The 27,230-nt window shown below is 43.9% G+C and overlaps 1 protein-coding gene across 6 annotated transcripts in view; it reads right to left on the bottom strand.

Annotated features, from left to right (window-relative positions):
- Positions 1–1,763: 1,763 nt before the first annotated feature.
- The window catches only part of Tdp1 (tyrosyl-DNA phosphodiesterase 1), a 58,545-nt gene continuing 33,078 nt past the window's right edge, over positions 1,764–27,230 (bottom strand). For 5 of the 6 annotated variants that reach the window (XM_090344689.1, XM_090344687.1, XM_090344686.1 and 2 more), the window contains exons 14-16: positions 16,500–16,602; positions 10,561–10,669; positions 1,764–2,733 (exon numbers count right to left, since the gene is read on the bottom strand). In XM_090344689.1, coding sequence (XP_090200815.1) covers positions 2,660–2,733; positions 10,561–10,669; positions 16,500–16,602 — 286 coding nt within the window. In that variant the 3' untranslated portion in view covers positions 1,764–2,659. Of the gene's footprint in view, positions 2,734–10,560; positions 10,670–16,499; positions 16,603–21,464; positions 21,544–27,230 lie in introns of those variants that run through there. The other variant, XM_090344691.1, reaches the window with a different exon arrangement.

The raw sequence follows: 27,230 nt of genomic DNA, 5'->3' as shown, positions 1-27,230 counted from the left end.
GGCTCTTATGCCACAGTGCTTGAAATAACCAACCTATTAAACCTAGATAATGTCCAAAGGTTTAATCATCTTAGGATCTGACTGATGTCCAACATGTAGTTAGCATATAATAGACTGAATTTTAGATTTACCCTACACTTAAAGTCAAGCTAGGTTTACTCCTGCCAGCCATTGTGTTCCTGCGCTGACTTGGTGCACTTAGTCATGTAAGGTTAACATCATTAATCCATCAATATAATTGCTGCATTTTAGGAATGTAAATAAAGAACACCTACTTCATTTTGAGACTCTCTTTAAATGCAACCTTCTCTTTCTTGAACTTAAAGAAGGGGTTACATGGGCCTGGAGTTTGGCCTAGTGGTAGAGTGCTTGCCTCGCATGCATGAAGACCGGGGTTCGATCCCTCGGTACCACATACATAGAAAAAAAGCTGGAACTGGTGCTGAGGTTCAAGTGGTAAAGCTCTAGCTTTGAGAAAGTCCAAGGACAGTGCTCAGGCCCTGAGCCCAAGCCCAGGACTGGCAGTAGCCTTGAGCTGAAGAGCTCAGGGACAGCACTCAGGCTCAGAGTTCAAGCCACATGGCAAAAAAAAAAGGGGGTGGGGGAGAAGTATCCAGTTGCAATTCTTTGATGATGAGAGAAAAAAAGGTCTCAAGATTTGTTACATCTAGGTCATTCAAATAGTCTTACAACTAGTTAAGCTTCAATATGAGTTCCCTGAAAAAAACCAAAAACTTTAAATTTCACACGGGGAAAAAAAAAAAAGACTTAATAGTCAAATCCAAGATTTTGTTTCCTGTCCTGGGGTTTGAACTTAGAACCTTATGCTTGTAAAGTAGGTACTCTACCAATGTGAGCCACATCTAGACCTTCAAGGTTCTTATTTTAAACATACTGAGTTTGATGCATAAACTATATTGATTTGTAGTCACATAACATGAATCATTTCCATGAAAGGAAAAACAACTATCTTACACCAAAGTTCCCAGGAAAATGAAGCTGGGTCTTAGTTTCCTCATCTGTAAAATCAGGTTAATAATAATTACTGTGTGAAAAGTAGTACAGGGTAAGCCGGAGCTGGTGGCTACTCAGGAGGCTGAGGTGTGAGGATCAAAATTCAATGTCAGTGAGGGCAGGGAAAGTCTATGAGAGTCTTATCTCCCATTATTCACCAAAAAGCCATAGTGCAGCTGTGGCTCAAGTGACAGAACAACAGTCTTGAGCAAAGTATCTATGGGACAGGGCCCAGGCCCTGAGTTCAAGTCCCAGGATTGGCACAAAAAAGAAGGAAAGAAGGAAGGAAGGAAGAAAAGAATGAAGGAAGCAAACAAGAGGTAAATATGAAGATTAAGTATAAAACACTTTAGCACTGGAACTGAATTATAGGCAGAATTCAGGAGAAGGAGGAAATATACGGCCTCCCGAACCAGTGATCTTCCAACATAACCAACCTACAAATTCCTCAGGAATATGTTCAGTAAATAACATAAAAATCTTTCCCTTCATCCTAGGTATCAGCCACTTGCTGTCCCGCTGGGGCACTGTAAGGAGTGGGGGACATGAGGGCTTCGGCTTCAACATTTCTCCAGTCTTTGCAGCAGTTAGTCATTCAGCAAGAACTATGGCAACTCATCTAGTGTGAAAAATCGAGTGTAGACTTGAGGTTCCATAGCCACCTCCATAATAGGACGGCAGGGGCACTGCCATAGGAGATGGCACACCTTTTTAAAAATGGAAAACAGACAGGCCTCCTTTTGGCCACGTGTGGAGAACATGCTCAGATCAGTCTTTATTGGGTTGAAACTTAGTGAGGTTTGTTATCAGAAGGCATGAAAATGGCAGTGGACAGTGTAGAAGACCTGACAGAGTGGGAGGAGATGGGGTCTCAGGTCAGAAGGGACTCCCTGCTTCAGATGTTTGCTCCAGCCCTCAAGAGAGCTACTGAGCCCTCACCACAAGAGAAAGACATATGCACTTTTTTGTTGTTGTTGTTGTTTTTAACAATAGCAGGCCTGCTCAATGGTGTGCCTTTATAGGACTGTTTCCTGGGTACGGATGGACCCCATCAGATTACACCCTGGCCTTTTACTTTGGGAAGGAGGCTGAAAGGTAGGTGGGCTGTAGGGGGCTGAAGCAGTTCATCCAAGGATAAGAATATCCACAGACACTTCCAGAAACCCTGACCAGACACACTCAGGAGGCGGAGGTAGAAGGAACAAAAGATCACATCACATTTTTTCTCTGAGAAATTCCATCAATGACTGCATGGAGGGCTCCTCCCTTGGAGAGGAATGGAGGCACCAAGCACAAGCACAAGGTCAAGGTCAAGCTCCGTTTCAGAACAAGTGATATTATGGGATCTTCACCATCCTGAGGATGATTTCATATGGCATCCACATAGATTTCTAACTTGGTGCAGTTTAATAGCTTATTCTTCAAAGCAGAGAAAAGGAAGTTAAGAAAATAACACTTCTTATTTTTAGTGAGAGTGAACATTAAAAGCACAACAGACATATCTGTTCCCAAGTGACCTTTGCAAATAGTTTTGTGGGGTGGGTGGAGGATTTTAGGGGAGGTGAACATCCGGAAGAACCATGTCCAGTGCTCTGTTCTTCTGGGGCTCCGGGCGTGGCGTGGCTGGACCTCACTGTGCTGGATGTCAGGAGGGCACCCACATGTTCCCGTGTGTGTCCGGAGCTTTGACGTAAGGAATATTCCAGATCCATGGCCGATCTGGGGAAAAAGCACATCACATCATCTTTGTTTGAATGGAATCACACAACGCTCACTCTGTGTGCTCCAATCTCTAGATGGGGCAAAATGTTTTCTTAATCAAACACTTGCAGACAACAAGTTTCATAAAAGCTCATGTTGGACACAGGGAACACAGGGAGCAGACTAGGTGAATCTTGGCACTGGCCACACTGGCAAGTTCCTTTGCCAATCTGTACCTTGCCAAGGAGCTGTCATGAGGAATAGCTGAGAGAGATCCATGTCGCACTCAAGGCGTCATGCCTACACCCCACAAATACCCAGAGAGGACAGCTTTTCCTCTCTTCTGTTAGGAAGCTTCAGAGAGCAACAGGCTGGGTTCTGGTAGCCCATGGGTGGAATATTGCCTACTCAGGAGTAGGAGATCTGAGGATGCAAGGTTAGAAGCTAGCCCAGGCAGGAAACCTGTAGGATTCGTATCTCCAATTAACCAGGAAAAAGCTGAATACCAGGAAAGGGAAGCATGTTTTGTGGAGGGTGGGCAAAAGGGGGAGGCACAGGAATAGAGGAAGAGAGGGCAAGTGGTCATTTATAGTCATTGCATATTACGTAAAAAATGAACTATGTAACTGGAGGGTAGGGCGGGAGGAGACAGATAGGGGAGAATGAAGAATGGGGTAACATTACCCAAGAAGCATTATACTCATAAATCTGACTTATGGAATTGTAACCTTTTTTGAACAGCTACATCTACATCATCATCATCATCAATTAAAAAAAAGACAGAAGTGGAGCTGTGGTTCTGCACTCATGGGATGCTTTGTGCTATTGTTAAAGGACTCATGTTCAAATCCCACCTCCACCCCATTAGCACCTCAGGGAAGGTGTTTGGGTTTTGGCATGGGGGGTTCCTCCTCTGTGAGACAGGCAGTGGCTGGGGTCTGCCACGTGGCATGAATGGGAATGTGTGAAAATTTCTGGCTCACTGTGGGTACTCGCTAAAGGGGAGCCTGCCTTCCGTTTGTTTCATGGATGCTTCAGAAGTTAAAAATGCAACCAAACAAAAGCCAAAATATCACTTCTGCAAGACCGAATCATTAAAAAAAAAAACCCTAGTAACTGGGGAAGGGGATAGGAGCTCAGACACAGTGGCATCTCCTCCCTCCCCTTGGGGGGGCCTCTGCTTGTGTGGAGAGCAGGAGATCACAGCAATCTTGTGCACAGCAGCAGGCCTCGATGTGGGGTGGGGGAGCTGCAAAGATGGCAACAACTTATCAGAATATTGTTACTAGTCACACTGGCCTTGGGAAGGCTTGAGCCCACAGAACCCAACTGCTTTCCATTGACTTAGCAAGCCTGCTGAGGGCTTGGTTCATAAAAGGATGGGGGGCTGGCCAGGCCAAGGGACTTGGACTTGACTCCCTGAATTACCTTGCTCTCCCTCACTGGAAACCTCAGTGGACACACTGATTCTTGGGGTATGAGAGTCCTTCATCAGTAATGCAGATTTGTGATACAGATGTTTACTAGTCAGCTTGTAACTTCAAGATCACCAATGCATGCCTTTCCCTCAAAATAAGGCACAAAGTCCACCCCTTCCCATGCAGGGAGAGCTAGGAAAATGGCCACTGGAGAAGAGGTGGCTGTAATTCTACAGTGTTCTTGGATCCTTTGACCACTGGCTTCGGGGAAAGCTACTGTAAGTAGCCCACCTAGATGGTCGCATGAAAGAAAAGCTCTGATCTCTGTGTTTCTGTCCCATCTTTCCATGGTTCATCCAGTACGTTGTATACCTTTCCTACCTCTCCTAACTCCAGGACTTAGCCCTCCGAGATGAGAAGGGAGTAAAGGATCATGGGAAAAGGAGTGTGGAGGCCAGAGCCAGCCTGTGGGACCCTGACCAAGTTAACCTGAGCAGTTTAGCTTCCTAATCTAGAAATTAGGACTACAGTATAAAGAGATCTTGGGGTTGGGAGCATACAAAAAACTAAATCCTGCCACATGCTCTCAGCTCTGGCTACATAGAAAAGCACTTCATGGGTACTAGGTGAAATTATAATTACTATCCCCTCTCAATTCATAGAGGGTAAGGTCTGTTAGTAGGCCTTAACAGGTTGCTTGTTTGTTTTAAACAATCAGATAGGTACAATCAAAGTACAAAATTCTATTCTATATAGCAACCAGAAGCTACTGTCTGTCACCTGAGCAATCACTTCTAATATTTTCCTTACATTGGACAAAAGCAGTCTGGGGTCGGGGTGGGGGGCATCCTAGTGAGAAAAAACTCTTTAGCATGGGACTTCTGCTCCATGCCGCGTCCTTCGCCTACCACCGTAACATAAGCCTGGCTACGTGGGAGGCAGAGATGGGAGAATTATCATCTGAAATCAACCAGAGAAAAAGACAGTGTCAACAAAAAAAGCAGAGTGTAGTAGACCACCCATCATCCAGCTATGAGGCCCAGGCTTGCCTGGCAAAAAAAAAAAAAACTGAGCCAAGAGTTTACTTCAGCTTGCTATCTGTACTGTGAAACTAAAATGGAAAGGGAGAGAACCAAAATCATTCTAAAAATATATATATGTTTTAGGTTGCTTCATTAACAAAAAAAGAATCCTATTTTAAAAGATCTCTTTTTCTAAAATAGAGCCTTAAAAATAAAATGTAGCAATTTTAAGTAACTTCAACTTATTCCCCATTTTCTATGGAAAGGACAACTGAATCAACTTTGTCTCGCTTAGAAAAATACAATCTGGACTTTGCTATGCAGTTCTGCATCTAGACTGAAGTTCACTTGGCTGTTCGGAGTGTGAGGCACTACGGTGAGTCAGTCACACAACCAGAGAATGGCCATGCCAGATACTTAGGGCATTTTAGGTATTATGCTTTCTTCTGTGGGCGCCATGCCCATCTCGTGGGCCAAGCAGGTTTGAAGGCGTCTTTTTACTAACCTTAAGATTGCTTTGTTTTGTTTTTGCCAGTCCTGGGCTTGAGCTCAGGGCCTGAGCACTGTCCCTGGATTTTCTCAAGGCTAGAGCTCTACCACTTGAGCCACAGCACCACTTCTGGCTTTTTTTTCTATGTATGTGGGACCAAGGAATTGAACCGGGGTCTTCGTGCATGCTAGGCAAGCACTCTACCAATAGGCCAAACTTCTGGCTCCCTTAACCTTAAGTTTTATCAGCATGGTTTAAGCCACTTAAACTTTATTTTGTTGTTTAATTTTTTGCTAGTCCTGGGGCTTGAACGCGGGTCTGGGCACTGTCCTTGAGCTTTCTCAAGGCTAGAGCTCTACCACTTGAGTCACAGTACCACTTGCCACTTCTATATATGTGATATTGAAGAATCGAAGCAGGGTCTTCAAGCATGCTAGGCGAGCACTCTACCACTAGGCCCTTTTTAGTTTAAAATGTCAATGCTTTTCATCTATTATTTTTGGCAGTACTGGCGTTTGAGCTCAGGGCCCTCTCATACTGGGCAGGTGCTCTCCCATTCGAGCCACACTCCAATCTTTTTACTTAGTTTCTAGACAGGATCTCCTGTTTGTTGTTTTATGTTTTCGGCTTGCATTGTGATCCTCCTACTTACACTTCTGACATTTGGGATGACGAATGTGCCTCACCATGTTGGCTCTTGGTTGCTGTTGTTGTGAAGATGGGCTCTTGCTAATGTTTTGCCTAGCTGCCCTCAAACCTCCATCCTCTCTAGCTCCACGTCTCAAGTTGTTGGGATTATGGTAGGCACGACTACGCCACTTACACTGGGAAAACACTTGAAATCAACTGGGTGCTGCTGGCGTATATCCCTAATCCTAGCTAGGCAGGAAGTGTGAAAGCTGGTGAACTTAATGCCCTGGAGCCTGTGGGTCAGTGGCAGAGGTCCATCTAGTGTGTGACTGGCCCAGGTCCATCCTGAACATAAGGAAAGACTAATTTGGATTTAGTTTGGCACAACTTTTCAAAAGAGTAACCTAAACGTGATGTGAGCAAAAACTATGCCTATCTGGACCACTGATACATTCAAGACTACTGTGGCTGCATACAGTAGATGCTCAGTATGTGTCGGTGGACAGAACCCATAAACAGCAAACAGAACATTTGATGGCAGGCGAGCCTAGCAGGTGAGCCATAGTTTTTACTTTATTTTGTGGGTCATGGGGCTTGAACTCGGCCTGGGCACCATCCTTGAGCTCTTTGATTCAGGGCTACTGCCCCACCCTTGAGCCAAGCCCCACTTCCCATTTTCTAGAGGTTAATTGAAGATAAGAGTCTCAGGTCCTTTTGTGCCTGGGCTAGCTCTGAACTTTGATCCTCAGATCTCAGCCTCCTAAGTAGCTGGGATTAAAGGCATGAGCTTTTACTTCCATTTTATATAATCATTTTTCTTCCTTTCCAGGTAGTATCTGGCTCAACTTTTCACAGCAGTGGGTTCCTTGACTAAGCTTTTTGTGCAGTCTTCCGGTTAAGCAAATATTGAATAAGGTCTTTTAAGTGCTGTCCTGGTTTGGGATCCACTTTTAAGATGAAGTGCTTTGATATGGAAATAAGAGCTTAATTATGAGTGACTGTTCTCAATGCGCTGTTTTTTGTTTTTGTTTTCTCTTGTGTTGCCTTTGGTTAATCTCATATTGTTACAGTAATTGACTTTGCTACCTGGTATATTATATACATGTTTATTTGCTTATTTGAAATAGGAGGGGAAAAATGAGGGAAGGGGGGTAGGAGGAGGGAAATGGAGACAAAAACATGAGAAGGGGTATCAATGTATGAGAAGTAATGCACCTTCTATCTGGTGAATATAACTGTAGCCCCTGTATATATTACAATTAAAAACATTTAATAATGAAAGAAAAAGATGAAGTTGCTTTGAAGTGTTCATCCCCACTTACTTTCCTCCATTTTCGTCAACACCTTGCTATGGTCTGCACAGCTCCTTTGAGTTGGCTCTGTTTGCAATGGTAATAACTGAGTTGCCAGCATCATCTATACTTTTGAACTATGGACTGGAGCAATATAGGAAATAAAACTGATAAAAAAAAATAGGATGCTCCCACTCCTCTGGTATGAATCTTTCAGAGAAACAACAACAACAACACAATCAGCAATGACACTCTGCTTGCTGGTCAAATAAAAGATTTTCCTTTCCATGGTCTAAGATACAGTGGTAGACTTTGAGTACATGCTAGTAGTTTACTGGAGGAGAATGGGCCTTGGGGCACTTTAAAAGACCTTCTCCATCTTGGCAAGGAGTGCAGAGGCCAGGGTCAGACACCATGGAAGAGCCAACAGCTATCACAGCAGGCCTACCTCTGCTATGCCTACTCATAAGAAGCTGGTTACTAGGAAAAGAAGGAACCCAAAGAACAGGGAAAGGGAGAGAAGACAAAAGCGGAACAAAGACAAGAGGGAACAGAAGGTTTTAGACTAGACAAGCTCCCACTCTGCTGGCCTTGCTGCCACCAATGGAAAGGAAAAGGGATTCACACTAATTCATAGTCTAGTGTGTGCCAGGAATTGCATCAGACTATTGCAATACGAACAACGATCATAAAAGCAACTAAAGCTAACTCTTGAGCGCTGCCAAGCACTTTGGTCTTTCCAGCGACCCTGGTAAAGAAGGCACACATACTTCCTTATTTTACAAATGGAGACAGGAAGGGCTAACGAAAGCAACTAGCTGCCTGATGCCACTTGGAACTCTGTGGAGCTGACACATAAACCAGGTCTAGTTTTAAAGTAGGCTTCTCCTTTCTCAGTGTTGTGGTGGTGGGGGAAGAGGGGGTAGTGTGCAAAGAAATTCTATCAAAATCAATGTAACTTTGCTAGTAGAAAGGGAGATGCATGGGCATACAACTGGCCACACTGATGTTGTGAAGAGGGGACGGGGAAGCCTTGTTAGCTGTCAGAAAGTGTAAAGTCACCTGCAGGCAGCAGAGACAGGACAAGCTTTGTTCCTACACAGCAACACACTCTAGAAAAAAACGGGGCCACCAAAGGAGGAAGCTGGTTCACCAAGAGAGCCTAAAAATGTAAGTGAGGATAAGGAAGTTGCCAGGGCTCAGCAAACAGGGTCTAGTGAAGAAAGAGCTCTCCCGGTAGGGCCAGCCCTGGTAAGAAACTGACATTAAAACTTCACAATCAAAAGAACATCCCAGCTGGGCGCTGGTGGCTCATGCCTGTAATCCTAGCTACTAAGGAAGCTGAGATCTGGGTTTGCAGTTTGAAGACGGCCAGGGCAAGAAAGTCCATGAAGCTCTTCAATTAACCACAAAACACTGGAAGTGGAGCTGTGGCTCAAGTGGCTCATCTTGAACAAAAGAGACCAAGGACAGCACCCAGTCCTCAGGTGCAAGCCTTAGTACTGGCACACATTTTTTAAAAAAAGAAAAACAGCATCTTCTGTGCAGATTTGGTATGTATGCATATTATACTGTAGCTATTATATTATCTCCTGGGCTCAGTCTTTTTCTTTCTCTCTCTCTTTTTGTATTACTTCTCCTGGGCCTAGCATTCTTTTTTTTTTTTTTTTTGTCAGTCCTGGGCTTGAGCTCAGGGCCTGAGCACTGTTCTTGGACTTTCTCAAGGCTAGAGCTCTACCACTTGAGCCTCAGCACCACTTCCGGCTTTTTTCTATGTATGTGGTACCGAAGAATTGAACCCAGGTCTTCATGCATGCTAGGCAAGCACTTTAACCACTAGGCCAAACTCCCGGCCCCCTGGGCCTAGCATTCTTGCTTAGCTTTTCTTACCCAAGGCTCGAGTGTTTCACTCGAGCTACTGCTCCACTTCCTGGACTTATGGCAAAGCCAGATTTTCTTGGGCTGACAAAAGCAGCCCAGCAGCTTGTGTTGTGAGGGTGTTCACCCCAGGATGGATGGGGGCAGTGTGGCGAAGCCACAGAGCCTGGTTCTGAGGATACCTACCACAGTACTCCACGGGGTATTTTGTCTAGAAACATACGTGGTCACTGGCCCTAGCAAAGCCACAGTCCAGTGTCCCTTGGGGGAGGGGTGTCTGTGAGTGGGAACCATTTCAAGATGAGAGGACACATCATGATGTTTTCATGTTTGTGTATGTGCAAGGAGCAGAGGTCAGACAACATCAGAAGCATCAGAATGGTGCAGTAAAGAGGCGAGGGAAAGCACTAAATAATGCCACTTCCCTGGCTTTTTCCAGCTTTTAATTTTGGAAATGGCTCATAAAATATGTTACAATGGGTTCAAAAAAATCAATAAACATGTAAACATGTCTTAGCCTTAATTTCTATTCTTGCTGGGTGCCAGTAGCTTAAGCTTGAAATTCTGGTTTTTCAGGAGGCTAAGTTCTGAGGATAGTGGTTTGAAGCCAGCCCAGGCAGACAAATCTAAGAGATTCTGACTGCCAATTAACCAGCAACAACCTGGAAGTGGCTTAAATGGTAGAGAGTGAACCTTGAGGAAAATATCCAAGCGTGAGTACAAGGCTCTGACTTCAGTACTAACACTGACGCGCGCGCGCACACACACACACACATCTTATCACAGAAAACATCAAAAACTCAATAAGTTAGATGACTGGGAGGGGGTGGGAGGAGGGAAACGGGGACAAAAACATGAGAAGGGGTATCATTGTGCAAGAAGTAATGCACCAACTATCTGACAAATGTAACTGGAACCCCTCTTTATATTATCCCGACAATAAAAAAAAAAAGAACTCAACAAGTAAAAAATTGCCACGGGGTTTCTGTGATCCCAGATAGGGTGGAAAAGAGGCCTCTGTAAACCTGAGCACCCAGAAGGTTCCATAAGAAGTGTAGGGTATATGGGTTGTGGTATTGGGGCACAACCTCCCATGTTTCCTTTGCCCATCTCACCTTTGCTCGCATACAGTTCCGGGGGCAAGTCATATGGCACAGGAAAAGAAGGTGTTGGTTCCCGGTTTCCAGAGAAGAACTTCTCTTTTACTTTGAAGCTGTCCAGGCCCTGAAGACACACAGAGAGGGCTTGATGAGTGACTGACCACGTACTTCCTGACACCACACAACCAACCCCCAGAAGGCCCCAAGAGGAATTGTGTCTTTATGATGTCTACAAAGTTGAGTGATTTCAGAGCTATTTTCAATGTTCCACAGACAAATAAATCTTTACAAATGATTTTCTTTCCTAAAAGTGTAAGAGGTTTACATTTCAGAAAAAGCCTACAGAGAAACAATGTCGGTTATGATAAGCCAGTTCTTTCAGTTCTACTGAAAGCTATGTACAGTTGGCAGGGAATTTGTAGGACTCGCTGTATAAAAATACCTCCAAATACTTTGGATATTGCTATAGTAACCGACTGCTTGCTCTGGAGTAAGAAGTCAAAGTTGCTTTCATGTATAATAAAAGTGTTCCAATATAATACGGTAGGACTCTAAAAATGAAAATTCTTTCAGACCTACCAAAATGGAATGTTTTATTCCAAGAACTGCAGAACAAGGTGTTAATCTTGGATCTGGGGGCTGGGGGAAGGAGGGAGGTCTCAAACTTCCATCCATCTCTCATCAGGCCTATGCAGTGCAGGCACTTACTCTATCAGAACTAGCCCCTCTCCCAAGTCCCAACTTGGGCATCTCCTGGTCCCTTCTGGATTATCCTGGCATTCTGCTTGTTGGTCTGTCTCACTGTCTCTCATCATGTCTGTCAACCCACCCAAATGTAGATCTATCCAGAAGACCCTAAATACCCCCCACACCAACCAGTGCTGACAGCCACGAAAAGAACGGGAGTTCTTAGTGCCCAGGATGATGGGACTCGAGAGGGGAGGTTCACCATGGGCTCGGTGCAGGAGCAGACACAGTAGCTCACAGTCCCCTGGCTTCTGACAATCTGACTTCTAGCCGCTGCTCGGACACATTTATGGAGCTTGGTAAACAGCTGATTTCTGAAGCTCCACAAGAGAAAGGGCCCCAGGAACCTATGGCTAGCACACCTGTTTCTTGCAATCTTGTCATTTCTGCCTCCCTAGCCCCTCGCAGAGGCCAATTTGCTAAATGTAAACTTGACTGGAGTGAGTACCCAGAGAGGGGCTGCGGAAGGCTTTGGGAGGACATGCTCCATAAGTTTTAGTATTACAAAAGAATAGTTACAAAGTGAGGTGACGCTGGATGGTAGTCGTAGCAACACAAATTAAAAGATGTGGTTTTGAAAGTGACTGATTAAAATAAAAAACAGAGGCATGCGAGGGTCAGGCAGAGGAGCTGAAGACCCAGACTCCTGAAGACTTTGAAAGGACAGCTCTTCCCTACACCTCCCTCCCTCCCTCAGAAGGGGCTATGCCACCCCTCCCTCCTCCCTCTTGAGCAGCACTGGGTCACTTTCCACCCTCCATGCAGTCTAGATTGACATGAGGAATCTTCATTATCTCTTGCTTCGGTACATCATTTACTTCCTAGCCAAGTTACTTAACCCCCTGGGCCTTCTTTTCCTCAATTATGAAATGAAGATAACCATACCATCTAACACATACACAGGGCTCATGGGAGGATGCATTTGTTTGTTCAGAACAATGGCTGGTATGTGTAAGGATTCCAGGAAACAAACGAGCATAACTGTGAGCATATACAGGTGGAGATCTGTGAGGTGGCCCCTTCTGCTTTAGAGAAGAAACAAATCTGGAGGGTTGATAGAGGTTTAGGGCCAGGCCAATGACAGAACTTTGTCTTCTCAATTTTTTTTTTTTTTCTTTTGGGCCATGGGACTTGAACTCTGGGCCTGGGTGCTGTCTCTGAGCTCTTCAGCTCAAGGCTATTGCCCTACCCCTTGAGCCATAGCACCACTTCTGGTTTATTGGTGATTAATTGGAGATAAGAGTCTCTCAGACATTTTAGTGCCCAGGCTGGCTTTGAACTGCGATTCTCAGATCTCAGCCTACTGAGTAGCTAGGATTACAGGCGTGAGTCACTACACCCCTGGCTTGTGTCTTCTCAATTCCTGCTCTATACTTTTTCTATTAAGCAAACAAATATTCTCACATTCACCACCAGGAACCAGGACCATGAAAGAAACTGTAAATGTCAGAGGCAATATGAAGATGGGACAAGCTGGGAGGAGTCAGAAGTCTGGAATCCCTGGTATAGAAGTGGCTAGAGGTGGGAAGGGGTATCCATCTCGCGATGACTACTCTTCTTTAGCTCCTAGCTTCACTGTTATTCTCAACTGCATCTCAGTCACAGAAGATTTTTGATAGTCCAGAGTTGATACCCCAACATGCTCTCTTGTGTCTGACTTCAGACACAAGAAGGTTTGACCCACTCATATCTGAAAGGATCCAATGCACTTTTTTAATTCCCTGAATATCATTTCTGATCTAAATTCTAGGGTATTAAAAAAAGTACCATTTTTCCCTTCAATCTGAATGTCAAGTCATTTGAAGCTGTCTCCTAATTATCATTATTTATATATCACAGTGGTATGGTTTGGCATTTCACTAAACAGAGGAAGGCACCCTCCAAGGCACTGCTACTTAAAAGACAGTAGAGACAATACACTTATAAAACACCAGGTGAGAGGGTGGACATGTATCACCCAAGGGAAATTGCCAAAGCACTCATTATCTCTCAGCTCCATCACAGAGCGCAAAGGAGAGGCATTCTCCGATCTCAGTCACAGATGTAGATGCCTTGCTTAGTTGTGCATGTCTGAGGAGCCACCTCTCTGGTACAGTCCTATGGAAGGCATCAGGGCTCCTGAGCTAAAACAGTGACAACAGCCGTGTGCCCCAGAAGGAACACATCTGACTGAAGAAGACAGGGAAGGAAATCACAGACAGGCGGGGCTGGTTTTCCTGTCAGGAAGGATGGAAACTCTACTGCAGGTGTTTAGGATTTAGGAAAAGTTCATGGGGAGATGGGGCACGCCAACCAGGCTCCGGACACGTGCCGGACAGTATGTGCGAGTGCCATCCAAGGGGACGTAAGAAAACAGTGTGCAACAGCATGGAAGGGACATCAAGATTATGACCTGAGCCAGGTGCTCCTCCAGAGGCTGAGATCTGAGGATCAAGGTTTGAAGCCAGCCTAGGCAGACAAACCTGAGAGACTCTTATCCCCAACAAACTACCCCAAAGCCAGATGTGGTGCTAGCCAGTGGTAGAGTGCTAGTCTTGGACATATAAGCCCAGGGACAGCGCCATGGCCCTGAGGTTAAGCCCCAGGTCAGGTACACACACACAAATTCTAATATGACAGGAAGCATGGAGGATCAGGCTTTGCCTATAACTTTCACCTGGCTGGACCTCCTGGTTTATGTGTTACCACCATTTGCTACAGTCTCTGCTGAACACTGATCCATTCTGAACACAGATTGAACACTGTTCCCTTCTGTCATTCTGGCTCTGACAGACCTGAGGGCATTGCATCTTCTACCTGTCCTGCAGGGTTCTTTCCTTTGGATCTTGGGTTCTTTCCAATGTCCGCTTTCATGTTCTGTCTCTTTCCAAGTTCCTCAGTCTTTAGCGGAGGCCAAGAGCAGTAGCCCAGGACCACAGGATTTTCAAGGGCTGCGGCACCACGTCTTACACTCATTAAAGTTCCCACAAGTCATGTGGCCAGAACCCAGCAGCATAGGGCGCAGTCATTTATGATTTGCTGGAGGACACAGACAACCCAGGCAATGGGAAAATGGCTGGGGTGGGTTCATGGGTGTTACCTAGTGTTACGGAGGATAACACCAAATGCTAGGTTCTATATGTGCCTTTGAGTAAGTCTGTTCACGGAGATGGCACATGGAAATTCTCTTATAGTTGGTTGACTGGAATGTAACCATATTCTACTAACCCTTTATCCTTCTCTTTCCAATTGCATTCTTTTCTTCTCATTTTTTTTTTTAAATGCAGCTGGTGCGGTGCCTCATATCTGTAATCCTAGCTACTCAGGAGGCTGAGATCTGAGGATCAAGGTTCAAAGCCAGCCTGGGCAATACAAAGCTGTGAGACTCTTTTTTTTTTGCCAGTCCTGGGCTTGAGCTCAGGGCCTGAGCACTGTCCTTGGACTTTCTCAAGGCTAGAGCTCTACCACTTGAGCCTCAGCACCACTTCCGGCTTTTTTCTATGTATGTGGTACCGAGGAATCGAACCCAGGTCTTCATGCATGCTAGGCAAGCACTTTAACCACTAGGCCAAACTCCCGGCCTAGCCGTGAGACTCTTATCTCCAATTAATTACCAGAAAATGGTAGGTGGGGCTGTGGCTCAAGGGTGGGGGGGTAGCCTTGAGCTGAAGAGCTCAGAGACAGCGCTCAGAGTTTAAGACCCATGACACACCCCCAACCCCCCCTACCCCTGGCAAAAAGAATTGCTCACTCTTTAGCTTTCTAGACATAGAATAAAACAATCAATAACTTTGTTAATTTCTTTCTAGGCCAGTTCTGTAATGCTTTAGATACATCTATTAATTAAGGACTTCAAATAGGACTGTTAGTCAATGTTAACTTGATAGCCACACTGACTGGGGCCTAGTTCTTGAAGCTCTTGGCACAGCACAGATGGTAGAGTCCATGTACTCTCTCCATTATCGTTTGACGGTCTTCATAAACTGTTTAACCTCTATTTTACTGAGGTCCTTCCTTTTCCCAGGAGAGGAGTAAGAGCCCAGCATGAGGTCACTTTCTTCTTTATTGTCCTTTTCAAATATAAATGGGAAGATTATCTGAGATTAAAAATTAGTTCCCTTCTTACCTAAGAAGGGTCTGGAGGGTGTAGAAGAGCAATACACTTCTTTCCTTATATCATTTGCATAACTGGGAGTCAGGTAGGAGTAGTTTGTGAGTGAAGAATTTTGCAAGTGCAGGGGATGTGTTCCATTATGTATGCTAGAACTCATAGATAATCCAGTCTAGGTTAAAGCTCCAGCTGCTGTGACGATAGCCAGTTACTGAACATTGCTTTTCTCACATTTGAATTTACTGTCTCCCGGGAGTTGTGATAAAGGTAAAAGATTCTGAAGGGCCAGTAAGAAGACTCAGGTCTCAGGGCTAGCCCTAGAGACACAGCAATTCTGACTGCATTCCACATATAAGCCTGCACCTGGAGTGTTGACAAGATGAAGGGGAGTGCAGAGAAGGGACCTCAAATTCTAATGATTAACGAGATAAACAGCTTGGGCAATCTGATCCCTGCGTGCAAGCCAGACACTCTGATGTATGACTGTGGAAACGGTGAACCTCAAAGCTAGCTGACAAGGTGGCTATGCTTCCAACATATTGCCTTCCTAGGGGCTAACGGGCCATGTGAGCCAACAATGAGTTTCTCTACTTCCCAGCTTCACTCCTGACAATTCCTTTCCCAGTACAATGCTCTTTCTTCTCTTCTCCTGTACCTGAATCCTGTTGCATCTTCCAGTAAACCCCTGCCAAGCCCACTTGCCTCCCTGTGCTTGTCTAGACCGTCTCTCTGGGGATCTTACACTATGTTTCTTTAAACTGTGTCACAAGTGTCACCTCTCAACCTCTAATTAGGCATCTGGCCACATCTAGACGAGATGATTATAAGTTCATCGGCATAGATTCAGTGGTAAAGAGAGATAGGGGAGAAGAATGAAAAGATGGAACATTGATCAAGATGCGCTGAACTCACAAACTGACACACTGAATCAAACTCCACTGTACAACTACTTAAAGATAAAAAAAATAAATAAATTAAGTTAAAAAGAAAAAGAGCCCAGGCTCTTGATTAGGCACCTAACCCTACTACATGCTGATCGCACTGAGACTAAGGAAAGAGAACCCCAAAATCCAATCCATTTCACGCATGGCCATCCAGAAATGAGTGCTGAACTCACGAATGCTGCAGGGAGGAAAAGGACGCCGAGCTCGTAGGAGCGAATCATCAGCTGGGCACCATTCTTCTCCAGCACTCCCCAGGCAGCCTTGGACAGATTGGCACTGTGGAGACAAGGACACAGAGAAGCTGATGAAGTTGGTATCTTGGTGTGGGTCAGGCATGCACAGCTGTGAGGGCATTGGTCAAAAAAATACATAGCAGCAATCATGTTTCTAGCATTCACTTTCCAGCAGAATTGAGGCAGGGCTGAGGAAGGAATTTAAGTCCTGCTGTGCTATACCGTCCTTGGGATTTTATCTAATTGCTAATTTGGTACAGCTTCACTCCCTCATCTGTTACCCCCCACATACATACTGAGGGCAACTATTATCATAATTAGACATATTTATCTCTCTGAAACCCCTTTCCTTTATGTAACCCTTTATTTACCCAGAATTTCTGGTCTTATTTTGTATCACAGTAAAATTTAAGACAAAACTGTATTATTTTATACCATGTATTTAGGTATCCTATATTCGTGTGTGTGTGTGTGTGTGTGTGTGTGTGTGTGTGTGTGTGTGTGTGACATCAGGGCCTGGCTATGAGTTCAATTCCCAATACAACAAAAAAACAACAAAGCCAACAACAACAAAAACTCCATCTAGAATATTCAGAGACTGTGAGCCACTAGTAGGTTGTCATCTTAGGGGATGAGTCAATATTTCTTGAAGTATCATCTTTAATATATATATACACACACATATATAAATTCATATATATAAACACACACACACACACACATATATATATTTTACATTCTGAGTAATACTTTGAGTCATTTGTACCTGGGGCCACCAGGAGGATGGGGAATGAATGTAATTCCAGACTTGATTGCTGCCTGCTCAGAGTGTGGATAGGCTATCTGTACTTGCAGCAAAAGCACCAATATCTTTTTGCAAGGCATGGTGACACCAGGGGCTCTGGGAACTCCATATGAGTTCTAGCCTCTGTTCTCCATGTAGGGCCTATAGTCCACTCATCTTTTTGTCCTTGTTCTTCATCTTTCCTCTGCCTCTTCTTAGGTTGAGCTGCTTTCTCCTTGCAGGGCCATGGTGCATTCGTTGCAGAAGAGAAGCAGGGTGTTGCATTTACTTTGTATTCTCAGAGGTGTGGAATTCTGGATGTCCGATCTAGTTCTACCGATCACTAGAAACTCAGTCTAAGCTACAATAGCAGCTTGTGGGCATGCCAGTTAAACAGTCTAGGCTATTATCCTTGTCCTGACATTGAAACTAGAGCTCCACAGGTCAGACAGAGCCAGAGAAAGGCAGACAAAGTGACAGCAAGAAGCCATAACTACAGCATGTGCTGGAGTACACGAGGACAGAAACCCATGTTAGTCTGTCACCTCTGCCATGAGGATTCAGAGTGTTCTGTCAAAGCCAGGCCATTCATCACAGGGCTATATGTACACCCCCAGAAAAGCCCAAGAGGTCAAGAAGCTATAGAGGACCCGGGGGAGGGAGGAAGGCTCAGCTGCTGCTCATGCCAAGAGGGTGGGCCAGCGTTCTGGGCTCTGTGATGGTATGTGCACGCCCATGTGTGTTGTTAAAGTGACAGCTGGCTCACATTTGCTCTTCAGATGCCCCTAAGAATCTGTCTTGGGGCCTACGATAGTAACATACAAGGAAGAGAATCCTGGAAATATGGATGGGCCTAACCACTGAGGGGTGGCAATGCACTGGGCAAATGCACTGGGCAAACAGCTGCCCAAGAAAGGAGAAGGATGCTACAAAGACAATCTCTGGGGCCACATCCCACGCATCTTCAGTGATGGTGCCAGCTGCCATGGCCAGTGCCGGTTTGAGCGCTGTCAGAGCCACTGACGGGATTCACTTTGACCCTAAGAATGTCTGCTGTTATGGGAATACGGGTCTGTGAAGAGCAATGTGACGGTCAGGGCAGCAGCTGCACAAAGAATTCAGAAATGATTTACTGATGGATATCTGGGCCACTACACTTCTCGAGTGCCAGGACTAGAAAACAGACCCTTACAGATGCAGTCTGCTCTGTCAGCTGTGGATGCTTAAGATCAGCCTGAGTAGCTATGATGGGAGTTGAGTGTAGGGGGAAGAAATGAGGGGCTCTAACTACCCCTGCTCTAGCCCTTTCTAGAACCCTATAGTGGAATACCCTGCAAGTACATGATCACTCCAAGTTCCTTTCTGTTTTGCATCTGCTGTAGGTCTTCATGTATTAACCTTGAGTTGTTCCCTTGTATGGATTATAATAAAGATGTACAAGTGATCTGGGAAAGATAGTCTCACTACTAAAAAAAATAAACACACATGTTGAGCATGGGTGTACATGAAGATAGAAGCTTTGGTTTGGAAAAGTTGTCAAATTTCCCTCACATCTTTTCCTACTCAGATTACCACCAAAAAAACACATGAGTTACTCTTTTCTTGGAGCTTTGAGAGCAATAGATGAATACTATCTATGAAGAATTTTGCATTCTATAGACAAAATGTATCTCCTTTAAAATGGATTTCTTTTAATTGGAGCAATGTGAAGTAAGGACTTAAAATGCCCATAAGACACCCATTTAAGTCTGTGAACTATCTATTTAAAATACATGTCTTTTTCCTTGATAGATAGCACACAGTAGTTAACTGTTGCTCTAAAAATGTAAATTCATTGCCTTTTAGAGATCAGGAGTCCAAAATGTGACAAATGAAAAAAAAAAATCCAAGTTTTTAGTGGCGGTTTTAAACTTCTTCTGAAGAATCTAGATAAAAATTTGTGGGGCCAGGAGTTTGGCCTAGTGGTTAAAGTGCTTGCCTAGCATGCATGAAGACCCGGGTTCGATTCCTCGGTACCACATACATAGAAAAAAGCCGGAAGTCGTGCTGAGGCTCAAGTGGTAGAGCTCTAACCTTGAGAAAGTCCAAGGACAGTGCTCAGGCCCTGAGCTCAAGCCCATGACTGGCAAAAAAAAAAAAAAAAAAAAAAGAAAGAAAAAATTTGTTTGACTCTCCCCAATTTTGCTTGAGCTTCAGTTTTTCTACCCTCAAGGCCAAGGGGGTTGGTTGAGTCCTATTCACACTGACATCTGTCTTGAATTCTCCTCCTGCCATTTCCAGCACTTCTGTAATTACATGCTTGCCCATTTTAAGGCTTCCTTAAGCACTTGACTCCACTTGCCTCAATTTCCCTTTGTGATGGCATACAACACAGGTCCATCTCTGGGTAGTTGGCTATTCTACCTCAGGCAGTTATGTTGCAACTGTAGCCCAGGTTACTGGCTTGGTTTAAACATCTTTATTTATACTTGGGAGGTTCTTGCTTATTTTGCTTTCTTCTTTTGGGGAAAGGGGAGGGAGAAGAGGAAGAGAGTGATCTAAGTTACAAGTTTTAACTTTATTGCTACTGAGTATAAGGTCTTACTTTAGTCTTTCCATCTTCATCACCAAATACTACCTTTTCAGAACCTAAATTTTAAAGATAGTCATTTAGTCTCAAAATGTATCACTATTTTATCATCAAGAACACTTTACATTTGGTAAGCATCATTTTATGTGATAACATGCCAAAGCTATTGAGTCCTTGTGATCCTCTCCTAAAAATATCCTCTTTTGGTCTCTCTGTGTGAACATTTAGAGTGCTGTTTAATTAATCATGTCCAAGTGTAAGTCTTTTGTCTTTCACTATCCATTGGGTTTACTTGTAAATTTAAAGGAACATTCTAATTATTACAGATGAGGGACACCATGTAGTGTATGTTTCTTTGGGTCTGGCTTATTTTGCTTAACATAATTTTTTTTTACAGGACTTTCAACTTCCTTATAAATAGGGCAATGTCATTCTTTCGGATGCAAGCATAGAATTCCACTGTGCATATATACTATATTTTCTTGGTCTATTCATTCACTGGGGGGCATCTGGGTTGATTCCATATCTTAGCTATGGTAAACAACGCTGCAGTGAACATGGTCGTGATGATGGCTTTAGTGAGGCCTGGTCTGTGGTCACTCGGATGTCTAGGAGTGGGATTTGCTAGGTCATAGGGAAGCTCTATGTTTAGTCTTTTTTTTTTTTTTGCCAGTCCTGGGCTTGAGCTCAGGGCCTGAGCACTATCCTTGGACTTTCTCAAGGCTAGAACTCTACCACTTGAGCCTCAGCACCACTCCCAGCCTTTTCTATATATGTGGTACCAAGGAATCGAACCCGGGTCTTCGTGCATGCTAGGCAAGCACTTTAACCACTAGGCCAAGTTCCTGGCCCGTTTAGTCTTTTTTTTTTTTTCCCAGTCCTTTTTTCCCCCAGCCTTTGCCAAGTCACAGGCTATATAACATACACAGAGCTATTAAAATGAGAAGAAAACTACCATCAGTCAAATAAAAAAGAGTAAAAGATATTAATGCAGAAACCCCCGGAAGAATATAAATGATTCTTCCACAAAAAGAAAGACAATTTGGAATCCATTCAACTGGGATCTGCTGCTCCTTGACTCTCCTGTCAGCTACTGGCCTTGAACCTGTTTGTGCTCCCTTGCTCATTCTTATTTGGTGGCGGCAACAAACAAAACATCCAAAATAAAACACTCCAAAACAACCCCACCTCAGACATTTTAGGCATCTCTGCACCATTAGCTAATGTGTATCATTACTAATTGTCTATTTACCCTTGTTACCGTGCTATAGTTCCACATCCTTTCCCCTAAGTTGTAGTTTGAACGAACCGTTCCATGTTAGGCTGTTCATTCTCCATCTCCAGTTCTCAGAAAGCATCTGTATCTTCCTTCTACTTAACTCATAAATGTCATGGCCTGATATCTAGGGTTCTTCATAAGTAACTGTATCCAGGCTTTTACCTGTAGACCTGTCATGTTTTCCAAGGCTCTCGCATTTCTGGAAGCAGCATTTGTTTGCCCAGGACACTGTCCTCATTACTGTAGTCCACTGGAGCCCTTTTGGCTCCACTGCCCCTTGCCTCACCTCCTACATCTATTAGAAGCTGTCTGCCTGCAACTCCAGCCCCTAGTTATCTTCGAGCGCTGTATCCTAGAGATGTTAGGCACAAAAGAGAAGTTTAATTAATTCAAGAAAAGGAGATGATACATAGATCTTAGACTTGCTCATCTGGATTAGATAATTAAACCTCTTTGAAATCAGAATTTGGAGAAAAAGTCTATTGACTTGTAATGTGCCAACCAGAACACAAGAACCTGAATTCACAGCTGCACTTCGACGACAGTCAGTGCCAATCTGAAGGCTTTCTACCTATAAAGTGTGGTGATAATGTTTCTTCCCCATAAAGCTGACAGGAGGATCACGCCAGAAATGGGGGTAAATCCTTGGCACATAAATGATGCTTAATGAATGCTAGCTGTCACCATCATCACTAATTTGCTAAGTTTATGGAAGGTGACTCCGGTCTGTTTCTCTGGTATGGATTGCTAAGTGACAGAATTCTCTGGAAGGCAGGTTTCCTCCCTGCCCCCATCTTACATGTTTTTATATAGATTAGTCTAAAGCTGATTCACCAGAGCAGTCTCCTGACTCACTCCATAATCCTAGCACAATATCCAAGGCAGGGAGCCAGTGCAGTCATTTTGTTTTCTAATGGAAATCAAGATTTCCTTTACAAAAGCACAAATATATGTTCCCTAACATGTAATTCAGATTACAATGCTCCCATGTTTCCCTTAATTTCTACTAGGCATGGTGATAAAGTGTTAGGAATGTAATACCATAGTTAAACTGAAAGCAGTTCTGCAGATGCTGGGTGGTTTTGGTAGATGCCTATGTCAGCTGTGCTCCAAGAGTGAACATCATTTCCTACAGACACAGTGCACTGTGGTTTGGAACCACCATCCTCTGATCTCAGCTTCCAGAGTAGCTGGGATTACAGTTGTGAGCCACTGGCACCTGGCCTTCAGTTCCCTTTTACAATGCTGTCATCCAACTCCTAGCTAGTCATAGCCCAGGTAGCTGACAAAAGTTTCATGCTTCCACCCATTCAGTCAGTTCATACCAAACGCAACCACACTCTGAATGCCACACAGATTCTGCCATTGGCCGTCTCTATTCTTCCACACTGCTTGCAAATCCTCTATGACCAGTATTCAATCTTTTACTCCTCAGGCCTGCATTTTCAACTCTATATTCCAGACTTTTGCAAGATGCATTGCTGGGCCCGTGGGCCTTAGGATATTAATAGCTAGATCTGTCAACTACTGAGAGCATGCTCTGTAGTTTGCTTTTAGTGGGTGTGTTCTGGGAACTGTAGCAGTTAGGGCCTCAATGGAAGTATCTACTGAAAAGCAGGTGGAGGAAGGATGAGAGAAGAGATCACTCCTGAGTAGAATAATTTATTTAATGGGTATTAAGGTGTGGATAAGAGTGCCCCAAAGCCCATGTGCAAAAGGCTTGGTACCAGGCTGCCCTATTGGAGGTGAGGTGTTTGGGAAGCTCTCCCAGGGGTTTTTGGCCCCCCCCCCCCATTCACCCCTGATACCACCATTGTCCCTAAGGCCCAGTCATCTGAGCTTGCTCATGAGACCAATAAATGATCAGCAGAAACTAAAATCTTTACAGATGGGCAATCCTACAGTAAAACTAAGGGAAGGAAACTAGAATCTTCTGGGTGGAGAGCCAGGAGCAATTAGGAAGGTCAGGGCAGGAGGTGTAGCAGGGAGGAAGGAAAACTGAACAACTGTTGCTTTGGACAGAAGGGGCCACAGGGGTTTTGGGGCTATGTTCTCTCCAGGGCCTTAGTCGGCAGTTTCAGTTCCATGGCAGAGGCTCAAGAGAGCTATGCCAACTAGAATGCAAGTTCTTGAAGGCAGAGCCCTTAATATACCTGTCTGGTTCAGTATCTATAAACAAAGCTTAGACAAGAAATATTCATATCAAAGTATTTAAGCTTGAGGCTTGGCTGTCTTCTTTTACCTGGTAGGTGCTTTAGCTTTCCTATTCCTAAAATAGTGGTAATATTAGCCCCTTGCTCTAACTGGAAGGATTAAATGTGTTAAAATAAAAAAGGGTGGGGCACCTGTGGCTCTGACCTATAATCCTATCTACTTAGGAGGCTGAGACCTGAGGATTGAGGATTGAAGCCAGACTGGGCAAAAAAGTCCAGTGAGACTCTTATTTTCAAGAAACCATTCAGAAAGAGCTGGAAGTGGCATTGTGGCTCAAGTAGTAGAGTGCTAGTCTTGAACACAAAGAGGCTCAGAGATATTGCCCAGGCCCTGACTTCAAGCACCAGGACCAGGAAAAAAAAAAAAAAAGAAAAAGGAAAGAAAAGAAAACACAAAAGAAAAAAAAAGAACTCTGTCAGCTTAGGTTAAGCATTATGTATGCAATGCTAATATTTGTGGGTTTTCTCAGGAGGTCAGTTGCAGGAGCTGGAGGGCTACCAAGGAGTGAATCACCTGAGCCACAGGTACACCTCGTGACTAACAATGAAAACGACAGGGTACAGGAAACTGCAGGCTGAGGGCAGGGGTCTCAAGGAATGATGCCTTGTGAGACTTGCTTGTGCAAACCCGGAAAGGGTCACACTCTCTCTGCCTTTGCTCCCTGTACACCAGAATGCATAACCTGGAACCATCTCTACCATATGAAGGAAGTTGTCCTCAGGCTGCAGGGCTGAAAACCATTTCTTATTTATATCTGAGTACATGAAGCAAACCAAAGAATCTCAATATTTAGGAGTTGGCTATGGCAGGCAATGACATCTGCCCAAGTACATCTAGAAATATATGTATTTATACCAGATTTATGCCTATCTATCTATGTATCTATCTATCTACTTACCTAGTGTGTGTGTGGTGGGAGGGGAGATTCAATTTAATTTCCACCAAGAAACTCAGACAAAGAAGTGGGGAAAAACCCCACTGTCTCAGAATCAAAGGAACAGACACCAGAGAAGAATTACACAGCGAAATTGAAAAGCAGAGGAGGGAGAATATCTTTCCTTTCATGTTTCTTCAAAAAGCCACAGCGATTTTGTAGTCAAGCACTTGTCTCATTTTCTCCCAAAGTGGCAGCACCAACATTTCTGCTCATCCTTGACTATCTCATGCTGCCTGTCAGTTGCTAGGCAACCTTAACAGCGCGCCAGCACGTGTTAGCATCTACCTTGCTTCTTGCCTCCCACAATGCACAGCTCTCATGATTGTTCTCCCTGGGTTTGCCAATTACATGTAGGCACTCGTATCTTCTTAGCCAAGTGTTCTTCCTAAGACTTTATCTTCTTGCCTGCTTGTGCTGTGGTAACATTTAAACACTATATGTGTCATCATGTCCCAATAGTTCCTATAACAACAAGCTGCTCATCAAACATGAGCTAGTTTCACCACAGGATCAAAACAGATGGAAAGAAAGATATTAAAACCATAAATAACTTATCATGAAAACAAGCAGCCAAACAAAAGAGAAATTGCCAGCCAGTAAAACATTTCAAAAGTGGAACTTAAAGCTACTTTAAGTTTCTTTGAACACTGATATCTGGTTAGATGTTCTTGTCTTGATGAAAGAGAATAGTCTTGACCAACTGTCAATGTAAGGTACTATTGAGGTTAGAAAGAGCTGTTATCTATGGAGAAATGTGGTCAAATTATGTTAAGGTGTTATCTAAACAACCAGATACAAGCTGCCCAAGCTGCTTTTGTAAGTCTCAAGAGGCTTAATGAATGTGTGTTAATCAAGTGATTAATTAACATTAAACACATTCCACACTGTTTAAGGAGCAGTCTTCTTGTGTGCATTCCATCATCATCCACAGCATTCTATAAATCAGATAAAAGCCTATATTATATTTCTAGGGGTTGGTTGCTCTTGACTATAATCCTAGCTACTCAGGAGAAGGCTGAGATCTGAGGACCACAGTAAAGTTCTTCATTAGATACTCTTATCTCCAATTAACCACCCAGAAGCCAGAAGTGGAGCTATGGCTCAAGTGATAGAATGCCATTCTTGAGCAAAAAAAGCTAGAGGACAGTATCTAGGCCCCAAGTTTAAGGCTGAATATGGGTACACACACACACACACACACACACACACACACACACACACACACACACACACACACACACACACACACACACACACACACACACACGCCTGTATTATAAATGAGTTTCCAAAATTTAAATGGCCTGACTAGTAAGTGGCAGCCCAGTTAGGGATTTGGATGTTTGGACTCTTGGCTCAGGTTATATCCACAGAAGTATACTGCTGGTAGCTAATGTTTCCACTTGAGGACCCTAGGCTTGACATGTCAATAGGGCTAAAGCCACTAAACCCAGGAAACCAGTAGTGATGGTTTCAAGTTGAAAAGTATGGTGGCAGCTAAGGGCACACGAGCAGCAGGATGAGCTGTCTGCACCTTTTTCATACTGGACATACATATTACCTATTTTAAAAGACAGCATTTTAAAAACGGTTTGATTCAAATACAGTCATATACTGAACAATGGCATTTCAGTCAACAATGGATACAAACCTAAAGGGAAACATAATACACTGAGCCTGCTTAACTAGAAGGTTCTTTCAGAGGGGAGGATTTGAGATAGACACTGAAGGAGTAGCATAATTGTTCTAGATAACAGGAGAGAAAAACAAAAGCCGAGGAGCAGTCTGAAGGGAGTCTAAAGGAGTTCTCAATCACTTGTTCAAAAATTTTTGAGCTCTATATCTGTCAGTGTGACAGCAAACGTGAGCATGAAATAATTACCAAAAATTAGAATGAGTATTTTGGTAGGAAACAAAATTACAGGCTCAGTTTCTCTTAGAGTGAAACAAAAATTTCTAATGCAGAAAGTGTAATAAAACAGAATTTTTTAAAGGATGATTTCAGTGTGAATTTAATGCTTCTCAGTGATGTTGTAGCTATAGCAACTCTACACTAAAACATGACTCAGGACTTTCGAAAAATATTCCAGTCCAAAATCTCAATCACAACACATAATGAAGGAGAAGAAAAAAAAAGCGATATGCTCGTATTTAAGAGAGTAAATGGGAAAGTGAAAGCTAGTCTTGTTAAAAGTCCCATCTCTGGGGCCAGGAGTTTGGCCTAGTGATAAGAGTGCTTGCTTAGCATGCATGAAGACCAGGATTCGATTCCTTGGTACCCCACATATAGAAAAAAGCCAGAAATGGTGCCGTGGCTCTCAAGCTTTGAGAAAGCCCAAGGACAGTGCTCAGGCCCCAAGTTCGAGGCTCAAGACTGGTACATACACACACACAAAAAAGTCCTATCATTGCCTGGAGCTTTCACACTGGTGAAGTGTCAGTTGGACAAAAAACAACGTTGAAGGGGAGATTTCTTTCTCTTTCTTTTTTCTTTCTTTCTTTGTTTTTTTTTTTTTTTTTTGTGGGTCATGGGGCTTGAACTCGGCCTGGGTACTGTCCCTGAGTTCTTCAGCTCAAGGCTACCGCCCTCCCCTTGAGTCAAGCTCTACTTCCTATTTTCTAGAGGTTAATTGGAGGTAAGAGTCTCAGTTCCTTTTGTGCCCCAGCTGGCTTTGAACCTTGCTCCTCAGATCTCAGCCTCCTGAGTAGCTAGGATTACAGGCATGAGCTACCAGGCTTGGCTAGGGGAGATCTCTAAAGAAGGAAATCAGATCACCTGGGATCCTACTAATCTTTCCCAAGACTATTATTTTTGATAGTAAACATAGTTGTTAGGCACAGCCTGATGGGCAGGGCTAAGTCCTTCCTGTGATCAAGCTGCCTCCTCT

Source organism: Megascapheus bottae, chromosome 14 (genome assembly GCF_031878675.1).
Source record: "Megascapheus bottae isolate mThoBot1 chromosome 14, mThoBot2.hap1, whole genome shotgun sequence".
In the NCBI taxonomy this organism is placed as follows: Eukaryota; Metazoa; Chordata; class Mammalia; order Rodentia; family Geomyidae; genus Megascapheus; species Megascapheus bottae.
Note: the sequence above shows the minus strand (reverse complement) of the source record. Positions and strands in the feature narration are given on the sequence as shown.